Consider the following 24189-nt stretch of genomic DNA (forward strand, 5'->3'; position numbering starts at 1 on the left):
GGGGTTTTGAGGGAGTTTGGGGGGATTTGAGGAGGACTGGGAGTTACTGGGAGGGACTGGGAACCCCCTGGGGATAAGATTGGGGGGTCCCAGGGGGATCTGGGGGGCTCTGGGAACACTGGGAGTTACTGGGAGGGACTGGGAGGGACTGGGAGCCCCCTGGGGATAAGACGGGGGGGTCCCAGGGGGATTTGGGGGGGTCTGGGGGAGTTTTGAGGGGGTTTGGGAGGGACTGGGAGGGACTGGGAGGGACTGGGGACCCCCTGGGGTGGAGATTGGGGGGTCCCAGGGGGTCCCAGGGGGATTTGAGGGGGTCTGGGGGTGTCTGGGAACACTGGGAGTTACTGGGGGGACTGGGAACCCCCTGGGGGGGAGATTGGGGGGTCCCAGGGGGATTTAGGGGGGTCTGGGGGAGTTTTGAGGAGATTTGGGGAAGTTTGAGGGGATTTGGGAGTTACTGGGAGGGACTGGGAACCACTGGGAGGGCACTGGGAGGGAGATTGGGGGGTCCCAGGGGGATTTGGGGGGATTTGGGGGGGATTTGAGGGAATTTTGGGGAGATTTGGGGAGACTGGCAGCACTGGGAGGGACTGGGATGGAAATCTTGGGGGTCCCAAGGGAATTTTGGGGGGATTTAGGGAGGATTTGGGGTGGATTTGAGGAGATTTGGGGGACTTTGAACAGAATTGGGAGCACTGGGAGTTACTGGGAGTTACTGGGAGGGGATTTTGGGGCTCCCCAATTTGGGGGGGGGTCTCACCTGGGTGTTGTTGAGCCCCAGCCCCCCAAATTCGGGGGGCACCTGGAGCCCAAAGGCCCCCAACTCCTTTAACCCTTTCATGGTCTCGTCCTCCACCTTCTCCAGGGCGTCGTTTTTGGCGGGGTTGTTCACTTCCTGCCCGGAAATTTGGGAATTTTGGAAAAATTTGGGAATTTTGGGAGAATTCCTGGAATCCCAGAATGGGGGGGAAGGTGGGGATTGGGGAAATTTTGGGGTTTTTACCTCAAAGAAGCGACTGACGGGACCCACGAGCTCCTGCAGGGTTTGCTCTTGTTCCTCGGTCAGGACTGGGGGGAAAGAGGAAAATAGGGGAAAATGATCCCAAAATTGTCCTAAAATTGCCCTGAAATTGTCCCAAAATTACCCCAAAATTGTCCTGAAATTGTCCCAGAATTATCCCAAAATTACCCCAAAATTACCCCAAAAATACCCTGAAATTACCCTGAAATTATCCTGAAAATGTCCTGAAATTCTCCTGAAATTATCCCAAAATTCTGACCAAATAACATTGAAATTATCCTTAAAGTTATCCCAAAATTATGCAAAAGTTTTCTCTAATTCTGCCCAAAATTATCCCAAAATTCTCCTCAAAACCCCCTCAAAAATATCCCCAAAATTCCATGCAAACATCCCCCAAATTCATCCTAAATTGGCCCAAGATTATCTCCCAAAATTTCCTCCAGAATTTTCCTAAAAACTGCCCCAAGACCCTCCCTAAATTTTCTCCAGAGCTCCCCAAAATCACCCCAAAACTCCCCAAAATCTCCTCTCAATTTTCCCAGATTTTATCCCGAAACTCTCTCAAAAATGCCCCAAAACTCCCTCAAAATTCCCCCCAAACCTCCTCTAAATTTCCCCAGATTTTACCCCAAATTCTCTCAAAATTCCCTCAAAATTTACCTCAAAATAATTCCAAAAAAACTTCTCCAAATTTCCCCTGATTTTACCCAAAATTCCCTCAAAATTCGCCCAAAATTCCCCCAAAATTTACCTCAAAATTCCAAAAAAACTTCTCTAAATTTCCCCTGATTTTACCCAAAATTCCCTCAAAATTCGCCCAAAATTCCCTCAAAATTCCCTCAAAATTTACCTCAAAATTCCCCCAAAATTCCAAAAAAACTTCTCTAAATTTCCCCTGATTTTACCCAAAATTCCCTCAAAATTTGCCCAAAATTCCCTCAAAATCTACCTCAAAATTCCCCCAAAATTCCAAAAAAACTTCTCTAAATTTCCCCTGATTTTACCCAAAATTCCCTCAAAATTCCCCCAAAATTCCCTCAAAATTCCCCCAAAATTCCCTCAAAATTCCCCCAAAATTTTCCACAGAATTCCCCCCAAATTCCACCCAAAATCCCCAAATTTTGGGGTGTCCTGACCTGAGGGGTAGGGGAACACCTGCTCGGCGTTCAGGCGCCCCAAAAACATCCCCACAGCGAAGGATTTGGATTCCTGGGGGAAAAAAAAAAGAATTTTAGGGGCACCCCAAAAACCCCAAATCCCACCAGGATCCCCCAAAAATCCTCCTGGACCCCCAAAATCCCCCCAAAAAATTCTTCTGGACCTCCCAAATCATCTCAGGACCCCAAAATCCCCTCAGGAGTCCCCAAATCCCACCCAGAACACTCAATAAAAATTTTTCCTGTACCCCCAAATCCCCTAAAAAATTATTCTGTACCCCAAAATCCCCCACAGCTCCACCAAATCCCTTCAGGACCCCCCAAAATCCCTTTCGAGATCCCAAAAATCCCCTCAGAAACCCCAAATTCCCCCCACAAGACCCCCCAAAATCCCCTCTGAGACCCCCAAATTCCCCCCAGAAGGCTCAAAATCCCCCCAGGACCCCCCCAAATCCTCTGAATCTCCCCCAAAATCCCCCCAAAATTCCCCCAACTCACCTCGAGGCCACCCTGGGATTTCTGGGGGGCTGCTGTGGCCGTGGCAGTTCCAGTTTTGGGGAGCACGGCCTGGGCAAGGGGAGAGAACCCCAAAAAATCATCAGAGAACCCCAAAACAATCCCCAAATTCTATTCAGGACCCCCAAATTCCCTCCAGGACCCCCAGAATCCCCCCCCTGGACCCCAAAAATTCCTCCCTTTACCCCAAAATCCCTCAAATTGCCCCCCAACACCTTCCCAGGACCCCCCAAAACCCTCCCAGGACCCCCAAAATCCCCTCCAGAAACCCCAAAATTCCCTCAAAAACTCTCCAGGATCCCCCAAAATCCCTCAAATAACCTCAAAATCCCCTCTAGGACCCCCAAAATTCCCCCAAATCCCCTCAGGACCCCCCAAATCCCCTCCAGGTCGCCCCAAGCCCCCCCAAATGCCCGCCCTTGACCTTTCCCCCAGTTTCCACCGCCCGACCTTTGCCCCAGTTCTGACGTCACGCGCGCGAGGGGGGGGCGGGGCTCCGGGATTGTTTTGGGATCGGTTTTGGGGGATTTGGGAAGGATTTGGGGGGATTTTGGGGGATTTTGGGGTCCCTACCTGCGCCTCGTGCCTGCTCTGCAGCCGGGACCCCCCAAATCTGTGAATTGAGGGGTGGGGGGGGGGGGGTTAAAAAGGAGCCCCAAAAACCTCTGGGACCCCCCCACCCCTCAAATTCCCAACCACCCCCTCCCCAAATTCTGGGGGTTCCCAAAAATCCCCACAAGATTTGGGATTTCCGCCCCAAAATCCCAGAACCCCCCAAAAGCTCCGGGATCCCCCCAAATTCCTCAGTCCTGGAGCCCCCGAACCCCAAAATTCCCGGGATCCCCAAACTTCCAGAACATTCCAGGACCCCTCCCCAAAACCCCAAATCCGAGAGGCCCCAAATTCCCGAACTCCCCCACATTCCCGACCGCCCCCCAAAAATCCCAAACTGCCCAAAATCCGCCAAATCCCAGAACCCCCCAAATCCCAACCCCGGGACCCCCGAAATCCCGAGATCTCCCCTCAAATCCCCAGAACCTTCCAGAACCCCCAAACCCGAGAACCTCCCAAAATCCCAGAACCCCCAAATCCCCCAAACCCAATCACGGAACCTCCCAAAATCCCAAATTCCCCCCAAAAATCCCAGCACCCCCCAAGACCCCAGGACCCCCCAACTTCCAGAACCTTCCAAGACTCCCCCCAAACCCCAAATTTTGCTGTTTTCCCCCCCAAACTCTCACCCGGGCGGGATCCGCCGCAGCAGCCGCAGCCCCGCTCCCAGCCCCAGCCCGGCCATGTCGCCGCTGTCGCCGCTGTCGCTTCTGTCGCGATAAACCCGGGGGTGTCCCCGAGGTGTCCCCAAGCCCCCCCCCCTTCCCCTCACACAAGGTCACGGCCGTGGGCGTGGCCTGGGCGCGCGGGGCACGCTGGGAAACGTAGTGAGCACGCCCATTCCCATTGCAAATCTATGTAAATCTATGCTAATGAAGCGCCGGCATAATACGCCCCGTGTTGTTGCCATGGTGATGTTGATGTGGGCGTGGCCTAGGGCGGAGTTTAAAGGTTTGGACGCGCGACCAAAGGGGCTTAAATTGAGGTAAATTCTTGTATTTTTAGTGTTTCATTTTAGGCATCTCTTTTTCTAAATTAAGATTTCTAGGGATTAAAATTTAAAGCGAATTCTGGGGGTTTTCGCTGTTTGTAGGGTTTATTTTTACAAGAGACCACCCCCTCCCCAAACTAATGGACGTCTTTAAGGGATTTGAATTTAAAGATAAGTCTGTTTACATCATTTCTAGCGTTTAATTTAAGGCAAAACCCTCTCAAATTAACAGGTGCTGTAAGAGATTTAAATTTTAAGAGAAACCTGGATTTTTTTGCTGTTTTCAGGGTTTTGTTTTAGGGGAAAAAAACTAATGGGTGATTTTTAGCGACTTCAGTTAAAGTAAAACCCTGGGTTTATTTAAATGTGTCCACCTTTTTCCCCTCACATTTTCACCATCTTTCCCCTACCACATTTTCCATCATTTTTCTCCTCATGTTTCCCACTATTTCCCTCACACGTCCCAATTTTTCCTGCCCTTTTCCCCCCTCGCATTTCCAGCACCTTTTCCCTCATGTTTGCCACTCACATTTCCCACTTTTCCCCCACATCTTACCTGCCATTTTCCCCTCATGTTTCTGCCATCTCGTCCTCTCACGTCTCCACTTTTTACCCTCACATTTCCCACCCTTTTCCTCCCCTCACATTTCCCAGCATTTTCTTTTCACCTCTCCACCCTTTTCCCCTCACTTTTCCTTAAAAATTTCCTACCTCTTGTCTCTCACGTTTTTTGCTTTTTCCTCTCACATTTTCCTTTCATATCTCCACCCTTTTCCCCTCACATTTCCCAGTCTTTTCCCCCTCATACTTCCTGTCTCTTATCCTTCACATTTCCTGCCCTTTTCCCCCTCACATTTTCCACCTTTTATCCTTCATGTCCCTACCCTTTTCCTCCTCACACTTCCCCACCATTTTCCCCTCATATTTTTCACGTTTTATCCTTCATGTCTTCACCCTCGGTCCCTCACATTTCCCACCCTTTTCCCCCTCACATTTCCCACCATTTTCCCCTCACATTTCTCACCTTTTATCCTTCACATCTTCACCCTTTCTCCCCTCACGTTTCCCGCCCTTTTCTCCCCTCACGTTTTCCCGCCCTTTTCTCCCCTCACGTTTCCCGCCCTTTTCTCCCCTCACGTTTTCCCGCCCTTTTCTCCCCTCACAATTCCCGCCCTTTTCTCCCCTCACTTTTCCCGCCCTTTTCTCCCCTCACGTTTTCCCGCCCTTTTCTCCCCTCACGTTTCCCGCCCTTTTCTCCCCTCACATTTCCCGCCCTTTTCTCCCCTCACGTTTTCCCTCCATTTTCCCCTCACATTTTGGGGGCTCCTTTTGGGGTTTTGGGGTGCAGCAGACGGACAGACAGACACGAACCCCGCCCAGGTACGAAGCAACGGCGCTGTTTATTTACAACGGGAGGGGCTGCAGCCCCCCAAAATCCAAAATATTATCCTTCAAACAAAGAGGGGAAAGGAATAAAAGGTGGGAGGGGGGCGCCCCCCAAATTCCAACTGAGGGAGGTTTAGGGGGGGAATCCCCCAAATCCCCCCCTTAAACTCCCCCCAAACTGGGACAGACCCTTCTTGTTTTGGGGGTGCCCCCCTGCAAAAATGCTCGAAACACCCCCAGAAACTTGGGGGACGCCCCCCCCAAAAAAGTGGGGGTGCAGGGAACGTTTAGAAAAATAACACACATGAAAAAACTTGTTTCCAAAACCTCAGAGTTTGGGGAGAGGGACCCCCAAATCCCCCTCCCCAATTCAGGGCTTGAGATCACCCCAAAACCTCATGAATTGGGGTACAGGACCCCCAAACTTCGTGCCCTGGGGGGGGATAAAAAACCCCAAAACCCCTTGAACTTAGTGGGGTCCCCAAAATTTTAACTGGGACCCCAAAACCTCATAACATGGGGCAGGGAACCCCAAAACGCTCTTATTTTGGGGTAGGGGACCCCAAAACCTCCTCTTCTAGGGGAGTTTTCCCCAAATCTTACTTGGGGGTGTGGGGCCCCCAAATTCTCCTTTTCTGGGGGGTGGGACACCCCAAATTCTCATGATTTGGGGCAAAGAACACCCCCAAAATCCCCCTATTTTAGGGGGACTCCCCAAAATCTTTTTCTCTGGGGTGAAGGACCCCCAAACCCTCCTTTCCTGGGGGTGGGGGACCCCAAAATCTCATAATTTGGGGTAGGGGACCCCCCAAACCTCCCCTATTTAAGGGGGGCTCCCCCAGTCTTAATTTGGGGTGAGGGAACTCCCCCCCCCCCAAAATCTTCCCATCTTGGGGGTGGGAGACCCAAAACAACTCATGATTTGGGGTAAGAGCCCCCCAAATCCTGTACCCCAAAACGGGACCCCAAAACCCTCCTGTCCTGCAGATGAGGGACCCCAAAACCCCCCCCAAATTTTAACCAGAACCCCAAAACCCCACAACTTATGGGGGAGTGGGTAAAAGTCCCCCCAAACCTCCCCATTTTTGAGGGAGCTGGACCCAAAATCTCACAATTTCAGGGCTTTTACAAACCCTCACAATTTGGGGAGGGGGTTAGGGGAGGTTCCAAACCCCCAAAATCTCCAATTTTGGGGCACCTTCCAACCCTCAAACCTCACAATTCCAGGGGAGAGCCACAAACCCCAAAATCTCCAACAAAATCTGTGGGAACCTCACAATTCCAGGGCGACATCCAACCCCGCAAAACTCCAAATTTTGACAACTGGGGTTGGAACAAACTTCTCATTTTTAGGGGAAGGAACCTCCAAACCTTCCAACCCCACACCTCCAGGGAAGGCGGCAACCCCAAAATTTCCGATTTTGAGCACAAACCCTGGCTGGGGAGCCCCAAAATTTCCATTTTTTGGGGGGTTTAGGAGTCGCCCGTGGCCCGGGGGGTGGCGGGGGTGGCCCTGCGAGGACCCTCACGGCATTTTTGGCAATAGAAGACGTCGGGGACGTTGTTTTTCTTCACCTTGGCGCAGGACAGGTGGATCCAGGTGCCACATTGGCTGCACTCGATCATGGGCCGGCCAGCAAAAGGTTTTTGGCAGTAGCAGGTGATCAAATCCCACGAATCGTCACCTAAAAAAACCCCAAAAAAAAGGTAAAATGTTCAAAAGCTCATAGGCTAAAAATATGGGGAAAAAAAGGTGGTGAAAACGGAGGAATTTGGGGTTGTGACAGCGCAAAAAAGCACTTGGAATGTTAAAGGCGTGTTGAAATATCCTGAGTTTACGTCTCAAATAAAGCCTGGGGTCTGTAAGTTTTCTCCAGGATCAATAAAATCCCAAAATTTATGTCCCAAATACCACCTGAGACTCCCCAAACCTCCCCTGAGACCCCCAAAAATTCTCCCAGGACCACCCAAAGCTCACCCCAAAACCTCTCCAGGGGCACCAAATTCCTCTCAAATCCCGAAATTTCCCCCAAAATTCACCCGACTCCACCCTGAGGTCCTTGTCCATGACCTGTGCATCCCTTCCAAGAACCCCAAACCCCCCTGAGACCCCCAAAGCTCACCCCAAAACCCCTCTAAGACCCCCAAACCTCACCCAAAACCCCTCCAGGGGCCCCAAATTCCTCTCAAATCCCGAAATTTCCCCCAAATGCCCCCAAAACTCACCCGACTCCACCATGATGTCCTCAGCCATCACCCTGGCATCCCCTCCAAGAACCCCAAACCCCCCTGAGACCCCCAAACCTCACCCAAAACTCCTCTAAGACCCCCAAAACCCCTCCAGGAGCCCCAAAATTCCCCAAATTTCCCTCAATTCTCCTCAAACTCACCTGACTCCACCATGATGTCCTCGTCCATGACCCCCCCACATGCCTTCTAAGGACCCCAAACCACCCTGAGACCCCCAAACCTCACCCCAAAACTCCTCTAAGATCCCCTAAAACTCCTCCAGGGACCCCAAATTCCCCTCAATTCTCCTCAAACTCACCCGACTCCACCATGATGCCCTCATCCATGACCCCCACATCCCCTCCAGGGACCCCAAACCCCCCTGAGACCCCCAAACCCCTCTAAGACCCTCTAAAACCCCTCCAGGGACCCCAAATTCCACTCAAACCCCCGAATTTCCCTTAATTCTCCTCAAACTCACCTGACTCCACCATGATGTCCTCGTCCATGACCCCCCCACATGCCTTCTAAGGACCCCAAACCACCCTGAGACCCCCAAAACCTCACCCCAAAAACCCTCTAAGACCCCCTAAAACCCCTCCAGGTACCCCAAAACCCCCCAAATTCCCCTCAATTGCCCCTCACTCACCCGACTCCACCATGATGCCCTCATCCACGAGCCCCACATCCCCTCCAGGGACCCCAAACCCCCCTGAGACCCCCAAACCTCACCCCAAAACCCTCTAAGACCCCCTAAAACTCCTCCAGGGACCCCAAATTCCCCTCAATTCCCCTCAAACTCACCCGACTCCACCATGATGTCCTCGTCCATGACCCGCGCGTCGCTGTCGCTGCCGTCGCCGTCCCTGCTGGTCTCGGTGCTCCCGCCTTCCTTGCCCACCGCCAGCACCGCCCCGGGCCCCCCCAGCACCCCCAGTTTGCCGCCCTCGGGCGGCAGCGGCGGCGGCGGCGGCGGCGGCGGCGGCGGGGACGGCGGCTCCTCCTCGGAATCCGTCTCCTCGCTGGGGGAGCCCCTGCCCAGCACGCCCCTGTCCCCCTTTTTCCAGCGCCGCTTTTTGCTCTTTTTCACCCGGATCCGCGAATTCTCGCGGCCGCCGCGGGAGGCGCCGCCCCCGAGCGCTCCCGGCTCCGCCCCCCGGCGGTTCCGCCGCTCCCGCCGCTTCTGAGGGGGGGGCGGCCCCGCCGTGTTCTGGGCAGGGGGGAGGTCGAACAGGGAGTCTTTGAGGCGCATTTTGTCCAAAATTGCGGATTCCGGGGGGGCCAGGGCGCGTTTCTTGGAGGATTTGGCTTTGCGGACGAAGGTCTCGATGGTTCGCAGGGCGGCCGGGGCCGAGCCCCACGCGTCCCCCGCGGCCGGGCGGGGAGAGCTGGGGCCCGATGAGGGCCAGGGGGGGTCCTGGGGGTGTAAAATCGACCGGGGTTACCGAAATCAACCGGGGAACCTCAAATTTACCCCTAAATCCAACTCGGGATGAACAAAATCCAACCCAGGACACCCAAATTTCCCCCTAAACCCAATCTGGGATGCCAAAAATCCACTCAGGACCCACAAAATCAAGCCTAGGACACTCTAATTCACCCCAAGTCCAACCAGGACCCAAAAATCTACTCAGGAACCCCAAAATCAACTCCAGAACTCCCAAATCCAAGCCAGGACACCCAAAATCCACCCAGGACTCTAAAGTTAACTTCGGGACCTGCAAAATCACTCTCCAATCCACCTCAGGATCCCCCAAATCCGCCCAAAAAACCCCCCCAAAATCCCCCCACACGAACCCCCGCCTTTACATGGCGGCCCCGCGCAAGACACGCCGGGACTTGTAGTCCCCACGCCAAGCGTCGCCTACAACTCCCAGCATCCCCGCGGGGCACCGAAGGCGTGGACACGAAAAACGCGCTGCCATTGGTCCCCAACAATGGGCGGGGCTTTGCCCTCAGGGAGCTTCCCGCTGCGGGCGTGGCTTAAGGCAGAAAGCTACGCGATTGGCGAAGCTCGACGGAGGGGCGGGGTTTTGCGCGCTGTCAATCACGCGGGGCCGCGCGGGGCACGCCGGGAGCTGCCGGGGCGGCGGCGGGGCCGGGGGGAACCGCGGGGGGGGGAACGGGGGGGGGGAAATTAAGGACCGGGGACCCTCCTTAAAAACCTCCCGCCCCTTTAAACCCCCGTCCGGTGCTTCCCCGCGACCTCCCGCTGCCCCTCCGGTACCTCCCGGTCACTCCCGGTATTCTCCCGGTGGCCCCTCCGGTACCTCCCGCAAGCCTTGGGTGCCCTCCCGTTACCCCCGCGTTTCCTCCCGGTGCCTCCGCGGCCCTCCCGCTGCTTCCCCAGCCCTCGCGGTGCCTCCCCGGTAACCCCCGGTGCCCTCCCGGTGCCTCCCCGGTTACCTCGGCGGCCGCCGGGATGTAGCCGGCGTAGGCCAGCACGAAGCTGCAGAACTTATTGAAGTCCTCGATCGTCCTCCGCCGCTTTTCCGGGGGCTGCCGGTACCGGGAACCGAGCGGGGGGGAGAAGGGCTCACCGTGAACACAGGGACCTTCCCGTTAACCCCCCGCGCAAAGCGCCGGGACCCCTCCCGGTTACAGCGGGAGCGGTGAAAGGAGTGACCAGCGGGGGAATCCCCGTCCCCCCCACCCCTCCCGGTGCCCCCCCTCACCTGCGGTTCGGTTTTCAGCGGCCCCAGCGCTTCTGTGGAACGGGAAGGGACGGGGCGGTCACACCGGCACCGGTACCGGAGCCTGCCCGGGATCGGTACCGGAGCTCCGGAGGCTCCAAACCCCCCCCGCTATCGGTTCCAAACTCCCCCCCTTCCCCTCGGTTCTGCGCTCCCGCTGCTGCCGCTCCCTCCGAGCCCGGTACCGGGACTCTGAGCGGTCCAAACACCCCCGGCACCTGCTCCGAACCCCCCCAGTTCTGCCTCCAGTTCCCCCCCCGGTACCGGCTCCAAAACCCGTCCGGTAGCGGCTCCAGCTCCGCCCGGTACCGACTCCAAACCGCTCCGCTACGGGCGCTCTGAGAGCTCCAAACCGCTCGGTACCGGCTCCAAACCCTCCCCGGTTCAGCCTCCAGCTCCCCCCGGTTCCGCCGCTCTCCGCTCCCCCAGTCCCGGCACCGCCACTCCCGGTGTCCCCCCCCCCTCCATTACCGGGACCCCAACCCCGCCGCTCCCGGCACTTTGGCCGCTCCAACCCCGCGGCTCCGCGACTCCCCCGCGCCCGCCCGGTGCTGCCCCGGTACCTCCGGGCTCGGCCATGGCCGCGGCCCCGCCGGGCCCCCCCCGGTTCCGCGCCCGCTCCGTCCGGTGCCGCCTCGTTCCGCGCCGCCCCCGCCAGGCCCCGCCCCCGCCACAAACCCCGCCCCTTCCCCTCAGTGCGCACGCGCAGGGGCCGCCCCCTCTGCTAAATCCCGCCCCTCGTTGGGCGCCACACACCCCGCCACACTCTTTGCTTTTTTCGCATGCGCCCAGTGCTAATTATGCAAACCACGCCTCCTTAGTGATGATTATCACCGTTGCTGACGTCTCATTATGCTGGCCACGCCCACATTTAGTCCTATTTTGACTACTGCGCATGTGCCTAACGTTAATTATGCAAATCGAGCTTCCTCCCCGCCCCATTTTGCTTTATACGCATACGCTGCGTGCTCATTATGCAAACCGCATCCCCTCCGTCCCCAAAATGGCGCCCTGCCATTGCGCGCGAAGCTTATTATGCAAACCACGCCCCGTTTCTGCTTATACTTTGCTTTCCCCGCCCCTTCACAACCATATTCGGCGTCCTACGCACGCGCAACCCGCTCACGATGCAAACCACACCCCTCCGACACCAAATATGGTGTCCCAAGCAGGCGCGCGGGGCTCATTATGCAAACCCCGCCCCTCCGCCCCGCGCACGCACCCTCCTTCAAACCACGCCCACTTCCGGTCCAGGCCCTGAGGCGGCTCCGTCGCTTTATTTGGGGGAGGGGGGCGGAAAAAAAAGAACCGGGAATGGGGAAAAAACGGGGAAAAAACCGGGAAAAGCGGGAGCGGGAAGCACCGGGAGAGCCCCGGGAAGGGCGGGAGGGGCTGGAGCAGGGCGGGCTCAGGCCCCGTAGACGCTCTCGTCGCTGTAGGCGATGTAAAGGAAGAAATCCTCCTCGTGGTGTTCCTGAGGGAGGGGGGGAACCGGGAATTCAAGGGTTAAAAACCGGGAATATCAATCCTCAATTGGGATTTGGGATCTTCCCCAATCGCGTTTGGGGAGAAGTCCCAAAAATTCCCCAATTTTCCCCTCAGGATTCGCCCGGGAATTTTGGGATTTTGGGTTCCGCCCCCCGGCCGTGAAGTTTTTGGTCTGTTCCAATTTCTCCCCCATTCCCAAAATCTTTGGGTTTTTTCCTGGATTTTGGGGTTTTTTACTTGGATTTTGGGGCTTTTTCCCGGATTTTGGGTTTTTTTTCCCGGATTTTTAACCCCCCCATCCCAAATTCCTCCCCTATTCCCAAATTTTTTCCACCCCCCTCCCCCCCCGAGGACTTTTGGGGCCTTTCCCAGGATTTTTGGGACTCCCCCTTTACCAAATTTCCTTTTTGCCACCCCAAGTCCCAAATTTTCCCTCCCACCTAATCCCAAATTTCCCATTTCGGTTCCTCCCAAATTTTTGGGACCATCCCCATTTTTTTATTTTAGGATATTTCCCCCCCCCCCTTAAATTTTTTAACCATTTCAAGCTCCTCCCCCATTACTTTTTACTTCCCTTTAACTTTTTCCCTCCCATAGGGAAAAAGAAAAAAAAAAATAGAAGTTTTTTTGTACCCCCCAAATCCCCCCCAAAAATCCATTTTTTAAATCCCCTTTTTAACCCTTTCCACCACTTTTCCCCACAGTTTTTGTTGCCATTATCCCGATTTTTTCCGGGATTTTTTTTTAGGTGTTCCCGGGGATTTCTGGGGAGGTTTTGGGGATTTTTTGGGAAGTTTTTGGGGACATTTTGGGGAGATTTTAGGGGGTCTTTTCGGGGTGGTTTGGGGGATGGTTTTAGGAGGTTTTGGGGATAGTTTGGGGGATTTTTGGGAGTGTTTTGGGGAGGTTTTTGGGGACTTTTTGGAGATGTTTTTGGGGAAGTTTTGGGGGTGGTTTGAGGAATTTTTGGGGAGGTTTTGGGAGATGTTTTTGGGAGTGTTTGTGAAATGTTTTGGGGAGATTTGGGGTTTGTTTGGGGGGATATTTTGGTGATATTTTTAGGGATATTTTGGGGACGGTTTGGGGAGGTTTTGGGGATATTTTGGGGGGTTTTGGACCTGGTAGAGCTGGCCCATGGTGGCGCTGGTCGGGGGGATGACGTTGTTGACGAAGAAGAACAGAGCGTCCTCAGCCCGCAGGTGGATCCGCTTCCGGATCAGGAAATAGAACTGACCCACTGGAAACACCAAAAACACCAAAAATCAGCCCAAAAAATCCCAAATTCTACCCTAAACAACACCCAGAGCGTCCTCAGCCCGCAGGTGGATCCGCTTCCGGATCAGGAAATAGAACTGACCCACTGGAAACACCCAAAATTCAGTGAAAAACCCCCAAAAATCTACCCCAAAAATCCAAAATAAACCCTGAAAAATGCCCAGAGCGTCCTCAGCCCGCAGGTGGATCCGCTTCCGGATCAGGAAATAGAACTGACCCACTGGAAATACCCAAAAATATCAAAAAACAACAAAAAATCACCCCAAAAATCAGCCCAAAAAATCCCAAATTCTACCCTAAACAACACCCAGAGCGTCCTCAGCCCGCAGGTGGATCCGCTTCCGGATCAGGAAATAGAACTGACCCACTGGAAATACCCAAAATTCAGTGAAAGACCCCCAAAAATCAGTGAAAAATGGGAAAAGCAACCCAAAAAACCAGAAAAATCAGCTCAACCTCAAAACCCAGAAAAATCAGTCCAAAACACCCAAAAATCAGCCCAAAAAAAACCAAAACCATAAGAAATCACCCTAGAAAACCCCACAATTAAAAAAATAGCTTCAAAAAACCAAAAAATTGCCCAAAAATAATTTGAAACAATAAACAAAAAAACCCACTTTAGAACCACAAGAAATGGTGCGAAAACACCAAAAATCACCCCAAAACCACCCCAAACTCATCCCCAAATCACCCCTAAACAGCTCAGAAATCCACCCAAAACCCCCCAAAATTCTACTTCCAAAAAACCCAAAATTCCACCGCCAAAAAACCCCAAAATTCCAGCCATAAATTCCCAAAATTCCACCCCAAAAGCCCCAAAATTCCACCCACCCCCCGCTAGAAAATTAGAAAAAAACCTGAAAATTCCCCCCCCACACAAAAAAACCCAAAATAATTCCCAAAAAAACACCTAATTATTCCAAAAAAACGCCCAAAATTCCTAAAAAAACCCCAAAATTACAAAAAAAACCCCAAAATTCCCAAATCCCACCTGTGAGGTCGGAGGGCACCAGGTATTTCTTCTTGTCCAGGTCCCCAATCCGGGCCTTGGGCGCCTTTTCCACGATCACCTGAGAGGGGAAAAATGGGAATTTGGGCGAAAAAAATGCCTTAAATTTAGGAGGAACATCCTGGATTTTGGGGAATAAAACTGACTTTTGAGGAAAAATCCACTTGGATTACAGAGAAAAACTCACAGACGTCTGGGGATAAAAATTGCTGCCTTTTGGGGGAATAAAGATCACAAGAATTTGGGAAAAAAGTCCCTGAATTTGGGGAAAATAATCATGATTTTGAGGAAAAGCGCCTAGATTTGGGGAGAAAAATATTCCCAAGTTTGGAGAAGAAATCCTGGGAATTTTGGGAGAAACTTCCTCAATTTTGGGGAGGAAAACCTTCTGGATTTGGGGGGAAATTCCTTAGATGGCAGGAAAAGCACCTGAATTCAGGCAAAAATCCCCAAAAATTGAGGGAAACGGTGCCGGGGAAAGGATAAATTTGGGGAATTTGGGGGGTTTTGAGGGTGCCAGGGAGCAATTTCTGGGCTGCAGGGGGGATTTTGGGGTTCCGGGATGAATTCTGGGGGTCCTGGGGGGAATTCTGGGGTTTCCTGAGGGGAATTTGGGGTTCTTGGAGGGTTTTTGGGGCTCCCGGGTGGAATTTCGGGGTTCCCAGATGGAATTTCAAGGTTCCATGAGGGGATTTCGGGGTTCCCGGGTGGAATTTCGGGGTTCCCTGAGGGGATTTCGGGGTTCTCTGAGGGGATTTCAGGGTTCCCTGAGGGGATTCCGGGTTCCCGGTGCCCCCGCCGCCCCGGCCCTCACCGGCACTCGGTCCGGGTACTTTTTGCGGATCTTCTCTCCCTCGCAGCGACGCTTCTCGAACGGATGCTCCTCCTTGTACAGGAACTTCATGGCCGGGCCGGGCCGGGGGCCGGGGCCTGCTCGGGGCCGGGCCGGGACCGGGACCGGGACCGGGCCTGCACCGGAGCGTCGGGAGCGCGCAGGGATACGGGCCCGCCCCCGCCGCGCCTGCGGCGTACGGTGCGCAAACTGCGTAAGGAGCGCCCGTTGATTGTCATGGAGCGGCGCTACGCAAACGGCGTAAGGAACCGAGAGGGCCCTCAGCGCTGCGTAAATGGCGTAAGGAAATTGGCAGTTCCCTCAGCGCTACGCAAATGGCGTAAGGGAACGGGGAGCGCCCTCAGCGCTGCGTAAATGGCGTAAGGGCCTCGCCCTCAGTGGTACGGCTCGTTCCAGTTTCTCCCAGTTCATCCCAGTTCACCCCAGTTCGTCACAGTTTCGTCCTGTCATCTCTCAGTGCCTCCCTAACGCTTCCCAGGCCTTTCCCAGTTCAGCCCAGTTCCTTCCCAGTGCCACGCCGGTGCCCACGGCGCTACGCGGATGGCGTAAGGGCCCTGCCCTCAGCGCTACGCCAACTGCGTACGGTTCAGCTCAGTTACTTCCCAGTCCCTTCCTACGGCCTCCCGGAGGTGCCCCAGCTCCTCCCAGTGCCGGTAACGGGGGAGGGGGCCCGGTAATGGGGAGGGGTCCCGGTTAACGAGGAGGGGTCCCGGTAACCCGGGAGGTCCCGGGAAGGCCCCGGGCGGAGGCGCGGAAGGATCCGGGCGGTGCTGCGGCCCTCATGTGACTGACGTCATGTGACTGACGTCACCCTGCGGGGAGGGTCACGTGGCGGGTGGGAATAAACATGGAACACGTGATTTAAATGGGGCGTGGCCAACGCAGACTGGACGGAACCATTGGGGGAGGAATGGGAGGGACTCTGGGCGAGTCCCATTCCCATTTTTGGGGATCCAAATCCCATTTTTTGGGGGTATCCCAGTCGCATTTTTGGGTGGATCCCAGTTGCATTTCCGGGGGGGGGTCTCAGTCCCATTTTGGGGGAATCCCAATCCCATTTTGGGGGTGTCCCAGTCCCACTTTGGGGTGGATCCCGGTCCCATTTTTTGGGGGGTCTCAGTCCCATTTTTGAGGAGGCCCAAGTCCCATTTCTGGGGGGGTCTCTATCCCATTTGTGGGGATTTCAGTCCCATTTTTGGGGGGGTCCAAGTCCCATTTTTGGGGGGTCCCATTCCCCTTTTTGGGTGGATCCCATTCCCCATTTTGGGGGCTCCCATTCCCCTTTTTGGGTGGATCCCATTCCCCTTTTTGGGGGCTCCCATTCCCCATTTTGGGGGCTCCCATTCCCCTGTTTTGGGGGCTCCCATTCCCCTTTTTGGGTGGATCCCATTCCCCATTTTGGGGGCTCCCATTCCCCATTTTGGGGGCTCCCATTCCCCATTTTGGGGGCTCCCATTCCCCATTTTGGGGGCTCCCATTCCCCATTTTGGGCGGCTCCCATTCCCCATTTTGGGGGCTCCCATTCCCCATTTTAGGGGCTCCCATTCCCCATTTTGGGGGCTCCCTTTCCCCATTTCAGGGGGTCCCATTCCCCATTTTGGACCGCTCTCCCCCACAGCCGCCCTTCCAGCTGCATCTCTCTTTAATAGTGCACAGAACCACGTTACAAAACCCCCCCCCCCCGTCCCCACGACCCCCCCCCAAACTGGGGCCCCCCCGGACCCCGCGGGGACGAAGGCAATTCTGGTAATGGGGGGCAAAGGGGGGGGGGGGAGGGGGATGAGGCACAGAGGGCCTGGGGGGGGGTCCCAGGAAAGGGTCCTTTGGTGGCCCCCCCCCCAAAATCCCAGAGGAGATCCCCCCCCCCATTCACACACCCCCCCTCCCCATATTGGGGCCCCCCCCCCGCTCTCCAGCACCCCCGACCCCCCCCCAGGCCGCACTGCGGACCCCCTGCCCGGCCCCCCCCGATCGCTGCACCCCCATAAATACCCCCCCATAAATACATTGCAAAGCAGTTACAGCACCCTCCCCTTTTTGGGGTGAACCCCCCCCCCTTTACAGCAGGGACCCCCTCGGCTCGCAGGGGGGGCGGGGGGGGGGGGGCTGCCCCCCGATTTTGGGGCTCGATACCCCCCCCTTGCTGAGGGTGGGGGGGAGGTTTAACTTTTACCCCACATTTTGGGGTCCCTCCATTGGGGGGGGGGGGCGGGGGTCTCCATCCTCCCCCCGTTGCGTTCGGAGCGCCCCCCCCCATTATTTCCGTGAGGAGGGGTCTCCGTATCCCATAAATACCCCCCCGATCCTCCCCTAACCCGGCCCAGCCGTGTCGCCCCCCCCTCTCCCTTTCCCCACTTTAGCCCCCCCCCCCATTTTATCCTAACCCACGAGTGATTTTGGGGAGGGGGCGGGGGGGGGGGCCCGGCTTTGGGGTGCTCCAGGCACCCCGGGGTGCGGGGTGGGGGAGGGGTCAGATGGCGGTGTCCCAGAGCACGGCGTGGGGCCGGCGGGCCGGGGGCGTGCCGGGGGGGGGAGGGGGCGGCGGTGGCGGGGGGGGAGGGGGCGGGGGGGGGCGGGCGGGGGGCGGAGCCGGCACGGGGGGCACGGGCAGGGGGGGGGCGCTGTCCTGCCGGCACAGCCCCGCGCGCTCCCGCCCGCCGCGCGCCTTGATCTCGGTGCACACGCAGCGCTTGCGCTCGATCACCTCCTGCAGCTGCCCGTCCCGGGGCCGGGGGGCCGCGGGCAGCGACGAGACCCCCGAGGAGCCCCCCCCCGAGACCCCGCCGTGCCCGGGGAGACCCCCGGAGAGCGGCCGCGAGGGGGGGGGCGCGCCCCGCGGGAACGGGGAGGGGGCTCCGGCCTGGCGGACCCCCGAGGTGGAGGCGGAGCGGCCCAGGCGGGGACCCCCGGGGAGCTCTGCGGGAGGGGAGAGGAGGGGAGGGGGCGTCAGGGAGGGGCAAAAAAGGGGTCACCGACGGTGTCACCCCCTGACCCTCGGTGCACCCACCCCCCAACACCAGCTGTGTCTTCCCTGTCCTCCCCTGTGCCTCAGTTTCCCCCCAGCTGTGTCCCCCCCCCATTCCCAGCTGTGTCCCCCCCCATTCCCAGCTGTGTCCCCCCCATTCCCAGCTGTGTCCCCCCCGTTCCCAGCTGTGTCCCCCCCCATTCCCAGCTGTGTCCCCCCCCATTCCCAGCTGTGTCCCCCCCCCATTCCCAGGTGTCGCCCCCCATTCCCAGGTGTGTCCCCCCCATTCCCAGCTGTGTCCCCCCCCCATTCCCAGCTGTGTCCCCCCCATTCCCAGCTGTGTCCCCCCATATCAGGTGTGTCCCCCCCCCCCCATTCCCAGCTGTGTCCCCCCCCCATTCCCAGCTGTGTCCCCCCCCCCCGTTCCCAGCTGTGTCCCCCCCCCCCGTTCCCAGGTGTGTCCCGCACGTACCCGAGGCTCTCCCGCAGGCGGGGAAGGTCTGGCAGGGCAGGGGGGGTCCCGGCCGCCCCCGCGGCCCCTCCGCCCTCACCGGGATCCCTGAGGGGGGCGGGGCCGACCCTGACCCCGCCCCCGCCCGCTCCTCCCGGGGGGGCTCCGGCGCCTCTGCCAAAGAGGGGGGGGGAAGGGGAGGGTCAGTCCCGCCCACAGGGCGTGGCCCCGCAGCAAGCCCCGCCCACACAGGCTGTCACTCACTCTCGGTCTCCTTCCCGCGCCGGGCGGAGGCTCCGCCCCCACGGCGAAGGGGCGGCTCCTCCTCGCGGGCGAGGGCGGGGCCTGCCGAGGCCACGCCCCCGCGCAGGCTCTCGTAGGCGGGCGGGCGTTTCCCCGGGGGCGGAGCTTCGGCGGAGGGTGGGAGGGGCAGCGGGCCGAGCCCCGCCCCCCCGCGCTCGCGCCCCGCCCCTCCCGGCGCGTGGTGCGGGGGGAGGGGCGTGGAGTGGCTGCGCGCGCGGGCGGGGGGCGGGGCCTCGCGGCGCGAGGGGAGGGGCAGGCGCGAGGCGCCCTCGGGGGGCGGGGCCAGCGGGGGTGGGCGGGGCGGCAGCAGGTTGGGGAAAGGAGGCGGGATGGGGGCGGGGCCGGAGAAAGGGGCGTGGCCGATGAAAGGGGCGCGGCCGGCGTGAGAGGCGTGTCCGGAGAAAGGGGCGTGTCCCGCGTAATGGGCGTGGCCGGAGTGCAGCGCGGGGCCGCCGAAAGGGGCGTGGGGCGGGGCGTGTCCGTAGGAGGGGGCGTGTCCCGCGAAAGGGGCGTGTCCCGGGGCCGGCCCCTCCCCCGCGGGCAGGGGGCAGCTCATCTCCTCGTAGATGGCCTCGGGCTCCTCGGGGGGCGGGGCCGCGCCCCCCCGCGCGTCGCCCACCATCTCGATGTACACGGGCTCCTCCGGCTCGGCCGCGGCCGCGCCCGCCGACAGCCGGGTCTGGGGGCTGCGCGACGGCTTCAGGGGGGGCGTCTGGCGCACGCAGCCCCCGCGGGGGGCGCCTGGCGGGGGGCGGTTCAGGGCTGGCACCCCCTCCCCAAATTCCTTATACCGCCTCCGCGCCGCCCAAACCTGCCCGGGACCCCCTCCCCAAATTCCTTATACCGCCTCCGCGCCACCCAAACCTGCCCGGGACCCCCTCCCCAAATTCCCTGTGTCCCCTCTGTGCCACCCAAACCTCCCCAGGACCCCCTCCCCAAATTCCCCTCTGTACCCCCCAAACCTCCCCAGGACCCCCTCCCCAAATTTCCTTTGTGGCACCCAAACCTGCCCAGGACCCCCTCCCCAAATTCCCTGTGTCCCACCTGTGCCACCAAAAAATCCCCAGGACCCCCTCCCCAAATTCCCCTTTGTTGCACCCAAACCTGCCCGGGACCCCCTCCCCAAATTTTCCTCCGTGCCCCCCAGACCTCCCCAGGACCCCTCTGTGCTTGTCCCCAAAGTCCCCTTTGTGTCCCCTAAACCTCCCCAAGACCCCTCCCCAAATTTCCCTCCGTGCCCCCTCCCCAAATTCCCCTCCGTGCCCCCAAGCCTCCCCAGGACCCCCTCCGTGCCCCTCCCCAAATTCCCCTCCGCGCCACCGAAACCACCCTGGGACCTCCTCCTCAAATTCCCTGTGTCCCACCTGTGCCACCCAAAAATCCCAGGACCCCCTCCCCAAATTCCCCTTTGTGCCACCCAAACCTCCCCGGGACCCCCTCCCCAAATTCCCCTCTGTGGCACTCAAACGTCTCTGGGACCCCCTCCCCAAATTCCCCTTTGTGGCACTCAAACCTCTCCGGGACCCCCTCCCCAAATTCCCCTCTGTGTCCCCTAATCCTCCCCAGGACCCCCTCTGTGCTTGCCCCCCCAAAGTCCCCTTTGTGTCCCCTAAACCTCCCCGGGACCCCTCCCTAAATTCCCCTCCATGCCCCTCCCCAAATTCCCCTCTGTGCCACCCAAACCTGCCCGGGACCCCCTCCCCAAATTCCCCTTTGTGTCCCCTAAACCTCCCCAGGACCCCCTCCCCAAATTCCCCTCCGTGCCCCCCAAACCTCCCCAGGACCCCCTCCGTGCCCCCTCCCTAAATTCCCCTCCATGCCCCCTCCCCAAATTCCCCTCTGTGCTACCCAAACCTTCCCGGGACCCCCTCCCCAAATTCCCCTTTGTGTCCCATAAACTTCCACAGGATCCCCTTGTACACCCCCTCCCCAAATTCCCCTCTGTGCCACCCAAACCTCCCCCGGACCACTCCCCAAATTTCCCTCCGTGCCCCCCAAACCTCCCCAGGACCCCCTCCCTGCCCTCCCCACCTCCCCGAGCCCCCCTCGCTCGCCCCCAGCCCCAATTCCCGGGGTCCCCCCTCCCTCCCTCACTCACCCCCTCTCTTGGCGGGCGGCGCCTCGAGGCCCCGCCCCTCGTGGGGGCCGGGGCGGGGTGCCGGGGGTCGCGGGGGGGGCTCGGGGAGCCCCACGGCGTGGCAGGACAGCGAGCGGGGCGCCATGCCCGGGGCGCAGGGCCGGGGGCCGCGCTCCTGCGGCGCCGGCAGCGTCAGGAACCCCACGCGCAGGGGGCGCCGCAGAGACCCCCCCTCGCGCGCCTTGGGCACCCTGCCGGGGGGAGGGAGGGGGCGTCAGGGGCACCCCGAGACCCCCCGGGATCGTGGGGTGGGAGGGGGGGATTGGGGGCCCATTCCCCTGTTTGGGGGGCCCATTCTTTTGGGGGATCCCATTCCCCTTTTTGGGGGTCCCATTCTCCTTTTTCGGGGCCCCCATTCCCCTTTTTGGAGGATCCCATTCCCTTTTTCGGGGCCCCCATTCCCCTTTTGGGGGATCCCATTCCCCTTTTTGGGGGTCCCATTCCCCTTTTTGGAGGATCCCATTCTCCTTTTTGAGGGTCCCATTCCCGTTTTTGGGGGGGTGTCATTCCCCTTTTTAGGTGGATCCCATTCCCCTTTTTGGGGGAGTTCCGTTCCCCTTTTTGGTGGGTCCCATTCCCCTTTTTGGAGGGTTCCATTTCCCTTATTGGAGGGTTCCATTCCCCTTATTGGGGGGTTCCATTCGCCTTATTGGGGGGGTCCCATTCTCCTCTTGGGGGGGTTCCATTCCCCTTTTTGGGGATCCCATTCCCCTTTTTGGGTGGTTCCATTCTCTTTTTGGGGGGGTTCCATTCCCCTTTTTGGAGGGTTCCATTCCCCTTTTTGGGGGGGTTCCATTCCCCTTTTTGGAGGGTTCCATTCCCATTTTGGGGGATCCCATTCCCCCTTTTGGGGGATCTCATTCGCCTTTTTAAGGAGATTCCCATTCCCCTTTTTGGAGGGTTCCATTCTCCTTTTTGGGGGGGTTCCATTCCCCTTTTCCGGGGCCCCCTTTCCCCTTTTTGGGGGCTTCCATTCCCCTTTTTGGGTGGATCCCACTCCCCTTTTCTGGGGGGTTCCATTCCAACTTTGGGGGTGCAAGGGGAGAAGGGGAAGGGGTTCCCAGCTCATTTGGGGCTTTTTGGGGAATTCTGAGGGGGCTCAGTGACCTCTCAGGGTGGTCCTGAGGGATCCCAGGGTCCCCCAAGAGTGGTCCAGGGCCATCAATGTCCCCCAAGAGTGGTCCTGGGGCTCCCAGTGTCCCCCAAGGGTGGTCCCAGGGTGGTCCCAGGGGCTCCCAGGGTCCCATAAGGGTGGTCCCGGGTGGTTTTGGGCAACCAGTGTCCCCCAAGAATGGTCTCAGGGGCTCTAAGGGTCCCCTGATGGTGGTTCAGGGTGGTCCCAGGGTCCCCCAAGGGTGGTCCTGGGGCTCCCAGTGTCCCTTGAGTGGTGCCAGGGTGGTCCTGGGACTCCTAGGGTGCCATAAGGGTGGTCCCAGAGGTTCCCATTGTCCCCCAAGGGTGCTCCTGGGGCTCCCATTGTCACATACGGGTGGTCCCAAGGGTGCTGCCTTTCCCGCAGTGCAGCCCTGGGGTGTCCCCGTGTCCCCCCGTGTCCCCCCGTGTCCCCCCGTGTCCCCCCGTGTCGCTGACCCCTTCCTGGGCTCCTCCTCGCGGGGGCGCCACTCGTTGCGGCCCTTGCGCTGCAGGAGGCTCATGGCGGCCGCGGGGGGGCGCTCCTCGCCCAGGCGCAGCAGGGCGGCGGCGGCGGCGGCGGCGAGCTCCGACCGCGGGGGGGCGCTCATGGCTGGGGGGCTGCGGGGCGGGGCTTCAGCGCGGGCCCCGCCCCCCCGGGCTCGGAGCGGGCCCCGCCCACTCCCGGGGTCCTCCCATGACCCCCTCCCAAAACCACCAGGACCCCTCCCCAAACCCTGCAGCGCCACCACGACCCCCTCCTCAAATCCCTCAGCCCACCCAGGACTCCAACCCCAAACCCCTCAGCCCACCAAGATCCCCCTCCCCAAATCCCTCAGCCCACCAAGATCCCCCTCCCCAGACCCCCAAACGCCCCAGCCTCCTCAAGACCCCCTCCCCAAACCCCTCAGGATCCCCAAGACCCCCTCCCCAGTCCCCTCACGACCCCCCTCCCATGCCCGGGGTACCGGCGCCCCCAAAGCCCGAGACCCCCTTGGAGCTCGGCTCCCAAAGCCCCAGACTCCCCAAGACCCCCAACCCAAATCCCCGAAGACCCCTCCCCACCCAGGCCCCGGGTCTCTCTGCCCTCCCCTCCCCCCTATGGGACCCCCGCCCGCCGGGTCCTCCAACCCCACCCCGACCCCTCCTCGGTGATACCGGGGTACCCCAACCCCCCGCACACCCGCGGACCCCCCACCCCTCCTCGGTGATACCGGGGTACCCAAACCCCCCGCATGCCCGCGGACCCCCGACCCCTCCTCGGTGATACCGGGGTGCCCAAACCCCCGCACGCCCGCGGACCCCCGACCCCTCCTCGGTGATACCGGGGTACCCCGAGCCCCCCCCACGCCCGCGGACCCCGACCCCTCCTCGGCGATACCGGGGTACCCCGAGCCCCCCGCACGCCCGCGGACCCCCGGCCCCTCCTCGGTGATACCGGGGTACCCCGAGCCCCCCGCACGCCCGCGGACCCCCGGCCCCTCCTCGGTGATACCGGGGTACCCCGAACCCCCCGCACGCCCGCGGACCCCCGGCCCCTCCGCTCCCACCGGCGCTGGGGACCCTCCCCAGCTCCCCCCACCCCTCACGACCGCCCAAATCACCCCCAAGCCGGGGGTCCCCCCTCGTCCCACCCGGCCCCCGGGGTTCCTCTGTCCTCCCCCCGTCCCCGCGCCCCCCTCCCCGTTACCTGTCGCTCTCTCCGGGATCCCACGGTTGTGGGGGGGGGGGAATCCACCGCCGCACCCCCCCCCCCACCGCCGGCAGCACGGCCGGGCCCGGGGGGGGCCGGGGGCTCACGGGGGGCGTTGGCCCATGGCGGGGGGGGTCTAGCGGCCTGCGGGGGAGGGGCAGCGGGTGGTCACCGGGCGCGGGAGGGGCTCCGGGCCCACCCCCACCCCTCCCCTCCGCCCTCACCGGCCGCTCCCGCCTCCCGCTCGCGCCGCTCCATTGGCGCTGACGCAGCGTCCGG

The 24189-nt window shown here is 59.6% G+C and overlaps 4 protein-coding genes across 4 annotated transcripts; all 4 read right to left on the minus strand.

The window, feature by feature from the left end:
* Nucleotides 1–593: 593 nt before the first annotated feature.
* Nucleotides 594–4054, minus strand: LOC135460787 (very long-chain specific acyl-CoA dehydrogenase, mitochondrial-like). The gene is made up of 6 exons (XM_064737709.1): nucleotides 3936–4054; nucleotides 3268–3307; nucleotides 2677–2745; nucleotides 2158–2230; nucleotides 1004–1068; nucleotides 594–895 (listed from the first exon to the last, which is right to left on the minus strand). The coding sequence occupies exons 1-6, from the start codon at nucleotides 3989–3991 to the stop codon at nucleotides 713–715; spliced, it is 486 nt and encodes a 161-aa protein (XP_064593779.1). The 5' UTR covers nucleotides 3992–4054; the 3' UTR covers nucleotides 594–712.
* Nucleotides 4055–5679: 1625 nt separating this feature from the next.
* PHF23 (PHD finger protein 23) lies at nucleotides 5680–11253 on the minus strand. Its single transcript, XM_064737713.1, has 5 exons — nucleotides 11169–11253; nucleotides 10588–10619; nucleotides 10319–10411; nucleotides 8717–9329; nucleotides 5680–7368 (listed from the first exon to the last, which is right to left on the minus strand). Exons 1-5 carry the CDS (start codon nucleotides 11182–11184, stop codon nucleotides 7157–7159), a joined length of 966 nt encoding a protein of 321 aa, XP_064593783.1. The 5' UTR covers nucleotides 11185–11253; the 3' UTR covers nucleotides 5680–7156.
* Nucleotides 11254–11854: 601 nt separating this feature from the next.
* Nucleotides 11855–15401, minus strand: GABARAP (GABA type A receptor-associated protein). Its single transcript, XM_064737712.1, has 4 exons — nucleotides 15192–15401; nucleotides 14360–14438; nucleotides 13212–13330; nucleotides 11855–12079 (listed from the first exon to the last, which is right to left on the minus strand). Exons 1-4 carry the CDS (start codon nucleotides 15279–15281, stop codon nucleotides 12014–12016), a joined length of 354 nt encoding a protein of 117 aa, XP_064593782.1. The 5' UTR covers nucleotides 15282–15401; the 3' UTR covers nucleotides 11855–12013.
* Nucleotides 15402–17700: 2299 nt separating this feature from the next.
* On the minus strand, nucleotides 17701–24168 carry LOC135460792 (basic proline-rich protein-like). The gene is made up of 7 exons (XM_064737715.1): nucleotides 24116–24168; nucleotides 23908–24054; nucleotides 22677–22838; nucleotides 21048–21277; nucleotides 18911–19690; nucleotides 18668–18820; nucleotides 17701–18146 (listed from the first exon to the last, which is right to left on the minus strand). Exons 1-7 carry the CDS (start codon nucleotides 24166–24168, stop codon nucleotides 17701–17703), a joined length of 1971 nt encoding a protein of 656 aa, XP_064593785.1.
* Between the last annotated feature and the right edge of the window lie 21 nt (nucleotides 24169–24189).

This window comes from Zonotrichia leucophrys, unplaced genomic scaffold, assembly GCF_028769735.1.
Source record: "Zonotrichia leucophrys gambelii isolate GWCS_2022_RI unplaced genomic scaffold, RI_Zleu_2.0 Scaffold_99_161681, whole genome shotgun sequence".
NCBI classification, from domain to species: Eukaryota; Metazoa; Chordata; class Aves; order Passeriformes; family Passerellidae; genus Zonotrichia; species Zonotrichia leucophrys.